General features: G+C 34.4%; 1 protein-coding gene across 1 annotated transcript; it reads left to right on the top strand.

Moving 5' to 3' along the window:
- The first annotated feature begins 270 nt into the window (after positions 1–270).
- LOC114752949 (3-ketoacyl-CoA synthase 5-like) lies at positions 271–1936 on the top strand. The gene has a single exon (XM_028941618.1). It carries the CDS (start codon positions 463–465, stop codon positions 1924–1926), a length of 1464 nt encoding a protein of 487 aa, XP_028797451.1. The 5' UTR covers positions 271–462; the 3' UTR covers positions 1927–1936.
- Positions 1937–6887: the final 4951 nt, after the last annotated feature.

The following is a 6887-nucleotide window of genomic DNA, read 5'->3' as shown; positions in this document are numbered from 1 at the left end:
TGCTGGAAAATGTCAGCCACCATAAATCAAGTGACCAGAGACCACTATATATCTGTACCATTCACGGAGGTAGTATTCCTTTTTTGCTTCAGACTTCACGCGGGCTCTATTAAATGCCCCAATGCCCTCATAATGAGACGCGGTGAGAAACCAGAAGACAACCTGTTAAAGTGCACAGCAACATCTTTTAACAATTGATTCTACATTTTAACTGTAAGTATGCATATAGCAGTATTGAAATAAAAAGGGTTTCAGGTTAATAACTCCTCTTTCTTTTGTAACAAGGTTAACAACTCTTTGGTCAAGAAAAAGCAAGTGCGGTTAATAACTCCACTGGCTGAACCTCACCTGCCAACTGCAACAAGAACGCTTCATTAATACCCTTTTATTTATAGCTTTCCCTAATGCGCAGACCTCAACATCCACCTCCATTGCTGGCTGTACTATCTTTCATTTTTCCAAATGGAAGCCATTTCCAAGCAAAACCAAGTTCCTCTCTACCATACAACCACATGCCCTGACCCTTTCACTCTCTTCTCACACCATCTCCTTTTAAAACTCTCTCAATCTCTCTGGCTTTTGACCCCTTTTCTGCTAGCATTTACTGAAGCATTCTTGCTTCTGCAGAACTTTGAACCCATGATTCATTTCCTCCTCCTCTGTAGTTTCCTTCTGTGTTTTGCACTGAAGCACTTCCTTTCAAGGCCTTCTTCAGTTTACCTGGTGGACTACTCGTGTTTGAAACCCCCAGGTTCCTGCAGGGTACCTTTCTCATCTTTCCTAGAAAATGTATCACTTATGGGTTATTTTGACAGAGAGAGCATAGCTTTCATGGGTAAGATCCTTTCTTCTTCAGGACAAAGTGAACTGACATGTCTTCCTCCTGCATTGCACTACATTCCTCCCAAGACCCATCAAAGTGAATCCTTCAAAGAAGCTCAAATGGTCTTGTTTCCCATCATTGATGATCTCTTAGCCAAAACTAATCTCTCTCCCCTTGACATCGACATACTCATCTTCAACTGTAGTAGCTTTTGTCCTGTTCCTTCTCTGAGCTCGATGATCATCAACAAGTACTCCATGCGAAGTGACATTAAGAGCTACAATATCTCTGGTATGGGATGCACTGCGAGTGCCATCGGCGTCGATTTGGCTAGGCATCTTCTGAGTGTTCACAAGAACTCCAACGCCATTATTATCAGCACAGAGTTTCTATCAACGGGTTGGTACTCTGGTAATGAACGTTCCAAGCTGATCATAAACTGTCTGTTTCGAATGGGGAGTGCAGCAATTTTACTCTCAAACAAGAAAGAAGCGAAGAAATCTTCAAAATATAGAGTGGTTACCACACTCAGAACCCACATGGGCTTCGACGACCAAGCTTATACCTCCGCAATTAGGGAAGAAGACTCCCAAGGAAATCTCGGGGTGACGCTGCAGGGAGATTTGCTTAAGGTCGCCGGCGAAACTCTCCGTTCAAACATTACCAATCTGGGTTCTGAGATCCTTCCTTTCTCAGAGAAATTCTGGTACGTTGTCAGGGTTTTGAAGAAGAAGATAATGATGAACAAGTCGGAAGGCATTCAGGCGCCGAATTTCAAAGCAGTGATAAACCATTTCTGCTTGCCGTGTTCTGGCAGGGCGGTGATAAGGGAGATCGGAAAAGGGTTGAGGCTTACAGAGAGAGACATGGAAGCGGCGTTGATGACTCTGCATAGGTTTGGGAACCAGTCGTCGTCTTCACTGTGGTACGAATTGGGTTACTTGGAAGGCAAGGAAAGAGTTCAGAAAGGTGACAAGATTTGGCAATTTGGGATGGGAAGTGGGACCAAGTGTTGTAGCGTCGTGTTGGAGTGCCTGAGGCCCATTATTGGAGAGTCCAATAAGGGCCCATGGGCCGACACCATTAATCAATACCCAATCTAAGTGCTTTGATTCGGAACCCCATCTATTCAATGCTCAAATGTTATTTCTCATTCACAATTTTAAATATCACGTGCAATTGAAGATACAGATAACATGTGACAGCTTCAGCAGGAAATTCAAGAATTAACTATATATATATATATGTATGTATGTATGTATGGGTCAAATGCGAACTAGATTTAGCTTTGTACTGACATCAATTTTTAATTTTTTTTTTGGGGTATATAATATGGAATGAGGCTCTCATTTCATAAGGATAAAGGATGTCTTTCTGTCTGATACTAAGTTTATAAGTTTTTTTTCCAAATTCTTAAGAGTGCATGTATTAAGAGTGTTTCGTTTCTTTTCTTTTTACAAAAAGAGGGTTTTGTTTCTGTTAGGGATGATTAATGCAGAAGATTAAAAGAATTAACACATTTTTTAAAATAATTAATATAACTAGCTTCTTAAGTTCAGCCAATTAGTTACATGAAGTACTTTGATTTTAAATATAAGAGTTAGTTAGTTGAAGTTTGCTCTGATCTTAAATATAAAATTTTAAGTCATTTTGTTTTTTCAAATTTATAATTTTTTTAAGTTATTCTCATTGATTGTGTGAAAGGTAGTTTTTTTTTTTTAATCTATGGGATAGTTATCAAAGAGAGTATGTTAAATAAACTAATATATATTTATTATAAATATTCTAACTAATGTGACTAATTTACTAGTAATTATCTCACTCCTACATTTAAAATTGGAGAGAGTGTAAGTATAGTCCTACATCTATTCCAATGCTGCGCGGGAAAAATCACGTTCCTCCTCATATTTGTATTAAATGTGTACGTATACAAAATTAAATAAGCACAATTAATTCTATCACCTCGAAAGCACGTGATATTTATTTTATTTTTTTTGTAAAATGATCTTTCAATATTATGGACTTGCCCTGGTTACGGCAACTGGTTAATGACCGGAGTGTTTAAATAGAAACAAAACTATAATTTTAAAAGTGATTTTATGATATATGAAGTAAATGGGTCTGGATTCTCTCAGCGGCGGCATCTCTCAGCGTCTCTCAGCGTCCCGATAACTACCATTAGATTGATCTAAGAGCTCACAATATGCCATATCATCATGCTATTAAAAATTAAAAATAAATCTAATTAATGCTATAAAATTGCCTTAAAAAAAGAATTATTCTTTTTTTAAAAAAATCTGAGTGCAACACCTAATTTCTTGGATCTACTTGTTTTAATTGTAGAGTTTATTAAGAGTCCAAATTAATATAAATTGAGTCAGATAAGATCACAAAGAGAAGTAAAGTTCTGCCATCAAATAAAATCACTTGATATAGTTTTGCCACTCTTTATGGTTTTGCCTGACTTGATTTGTTTTAGATTAAACTTAGATAAATTTTCCAGTCTAAGATAGATAAGTCCAAAAAAATTATATATAAATATTTGATGGTTAAGTTTTTTCATTCTTTATGGTTATCTGGATAAGTTTGGAGTCTGAATGTCTCACAGATTCTCTAACTAAAATGAGCCAGGTGAAAAAAAACTGAATATTCAATGCTAAAAATAATCCCAGTTGAAATCTAGTAAAAAAAATTTACACTACAGTTCAGATTTATTTCTAATTTTTAATAACATCACGACGTGGCACAATATGATCTGTGTTAGATGAATTTTAATGGCTGTGATTGCGCCGCTGAGGGACGCTGAGGGAAGAGGACGCTGAGAGTATCCTCTTCCGAAGTAAATATGTAAAAGAGTTTATCTCGATTTATGAAAAAATATTTTTTAAGAGTACTTATTAGGTAATCCGGACATTTGGGATTAAACTGATTCAGATCGAGTTAAACAAAAATATAAAAGATAACAAAACTTTTTTATAAATTATTTTACATCACATAATTTTCAAGACTCGAACTATAGAGTTAAAATAGTAAATATAATATCACCTTCGATTCTTAATACCAAATTTAATTTTTAGTTTAATTTTAAACTGCGATTAGATATTATATTAAAAAAAAGTAATAAGTGATCATCGATGGGCATATGCTTTGCAAGGACAAGACTATAAAAGCACAACCTTGCTAGAATTGTGGGTATGGAAATTCTACTAAAAGGACAGGTTCTCATCAGAGTTTGTCTATGGACTCAGAAGCATGCATGAGAGGAATTCAAACTCACTTTAATTTCTCAATGATCAATTATTGATGCACCGACACATGGAACTAGTTTCAATGTTCTTTTCTTTGATACTCCATACTCCCTCCGTTCCTTATTATAAAAGACGAATAATCGAATTACGTTGATAAAAAAAGCAGTTAAAATTAGTTAAGAACAATCAATGTGTAAAAAAATATAATTTTTTTTTCCAAAAATGCCCTCATTAATAAGGAGAGAGAACATGAGAGAGAACAATTAAATTATTAAAAGAAAGAAAAGTGGGAGGGAGAGAGAGTGTGAATTGGAGACAAAATAAATATGGGTAAAATAGGAAATCAACACAAAAAAGTAGAGATAACTTTTAAGTGTCTCTTATATATAGGAACATGCCATAAGCATCAAATGTCTCTTATAATAAGGAACGGAGGGAGTATCTATTACTCCTTTGTCCCTTGTTATAAAATACTTTTAACTAAATTACACGGTTTAAGAAAACAGTTAAAATTAGTTAAAAACAATTAATATATAACAAATGTAATTTTTTTCAAATATACCCCTATATATAAATGGATAAATGTGAGAGAGTAATAGTGAGATAAATGAAGAAAGAGAATGTATTAAATATATTAAATTATGGGGAAAATAGGTAATACTACATTAAATACTCAAACAAACTCAAAGAAGATCTTATAAAAAAGGACAATGCCATTCAAAAAATTGGATCTTATAATAAGAGACAGATGGAGTGTATCAGAATTGTTTATATCTAATTTGAATAGTCCAAATTTAAAATTTTTAATTAATTATTTTTAAATAGAAAAACTATTTTTTGAATAAATGATAATTAATATATTATCTCTATTTTAGATTCTATACATATTAAAATAATTATTTTAAACAAGTAAAATGTAAAAAAAAAAAAAAATCCAAACCATCTAAATAAGATATCTCTAAATATGACGAGTTTAAGGTGCACCCAACCTGCAGGTACCAGTGCTAGTCATCTTCGTCTTCCTGTGGTCTTTGAAACTTGCAGGTTCCATGAGCTTTAGATTCTTGTTCATCTGAGACCAAATTATCTATCCTTTAATTTATTTTCAAGCAAATAAAAATTAGGCTGAGCAGTATAACACGTGTGACATTTTTTCCTCAGGCATCATGGGATCTATAAGTTTAATTTTAATAATCAAGTGATTATTCAGGTAGCTGCATTTGAGACTTTATTAGTTTGGGTATATCAGCAACATTTTGGCTTAACATACATTTAGAATCAACGACCATGTTATACAAATGTCATAGACGCAAGCTGATTGGCCAAAAATCTCATTGATAGTGATGAGGTCAAAGATAATTGGTCCATTTAAAATCGGTTTCTAATAAATATAATTGCATTGACAACAACAACGATAACAGAGCCTTATCCCACTAGGTGGGGTCGGCTATATAGATCATACGACGCCATTGAACCCTATCCAAAGCCAAGTATTTAGATAAATTGTTAATTGAAAGATCTCTCTCAATAACTTCATTAAGCATTGTCTTCGGACTTTCTCTACTCCTTTTTAGAGGACTCCATATTGTTTGCTCAACTCTTCTTACCGGCGGGTCCCAAAGCCTTCTTTGCACATGACCAAACCATCTCAATCAGTTTTCTACCATTTTCTCATCAATAGCAGCCCTCCAACTTTTTCTCTTATATGTTTATTATGGATCTTGTCTTTTCTTGTATGACCACACTCAACATTCTCATTTCAGCAACTGCTACTTTATGTTCATGTTGTCCCTTTAAAGCCCAACACTCGCTGCCATATAGCATTGGCGGTCTTATAGTAGTGTTATAAAACTTTCCTTTGACCTTATTTGGTACTTTCTGATCACAGATAACTCTTGTCGTTTTTCTCCATTTAAACCACCCAACTTGAATTCTATGATTAACATCTCCATCAATTTCCCCATCTTTTTGTATAATTGATCCCAAATATTTAAACTTTTCCATTTGTTGAATGACTTGGTCTCCCAATCTGACTTCCAACTCTGTACTAACTTGTCTCTTATCAAAACTGCAATGCATATATTCCGTCTTGCTTCTATTCAGACGGAAACCCTTCGATTCCAAGGTTCTTCTCCATGTCTCAAGTTTAGCGATAATCTCTTCTTTTGACTCAGCCAATAGAACTATATCATCAACAAAAAGCATGCACTTCGGGATTTCTTCTTTGATATGCTCAGTTAGAACATCGAGGATTAGGTTAAACAGGTAAGGGCTTAGAGATGATCCCTGATATAGACCAATCCTTATAGGAAAGTCTTTTGTCTCACTGCCTGGTGTTCTAACACTAGTTGTGACCACCTCATACATGTCTTGTATGATTTTAATATAAGTGACATGCACCCCTTTCTTCTCCAAGGCTCTCCAGAGCACTTCTCTAAGCACAGGGTCGTAAGCTTTCTCCAAATCAATAAAAATTATGTGCAAATCTCTTTTATGACTTCGGTACTTTTTCATTAATCCTTTTAGTAAATAGATCGCTTTTATTGTCGATATTCCTGGCATGAACCCAAATTAGTTTTCAGAGATGCAAGTCTTCGATCTCAAACTGTAATTACATTGACATTTTAAAAAAATTATTTTAAAAAACAATTCGTGTTATTGGTTCTCATGTTCATGTGCATTCACTACTGTTTAGATTTTCGTCTAGCAGAAGTATATGCTACTCTTCTTTAAGAAGGCTCTTCCAAGGCAAAATGGTTGTCAGTGAATCTTTCTGATTTTTTTTTGTAAAAAATCTAATTTTGTCCTTATTTAAA

This window comes from Neltuma alba, unplaced genomic scaffold, assembly GCF_004799145.2.
Source record: "Neltuma alba isolate B1F8T4 unplaced genomic scaffold, ASM479914v2 tig00007615_pilon, whole genome shotgun sequence".
Taxonomy (NCBI): Eukaryota; Viridiplantae; Streptophyta; class Magnoliopsida; order Fabales; family Fabaceae; genus Neltuma; species Neltuma alba.
Note: the sequence above shows the minus strand (reverse complement) of the source record. Positions and strands in the feature narration are given on the sequence as shown.

What these genes read in the sequence shown, in the direction of transcription:
- LOC114752949 (XM_028941618.1), top strand. Translation starts at nt 463, where the DNA reads ATGGAAGCCATTTCCAAGCAAAACCAAGTTCCTCTCTACCATACAACC.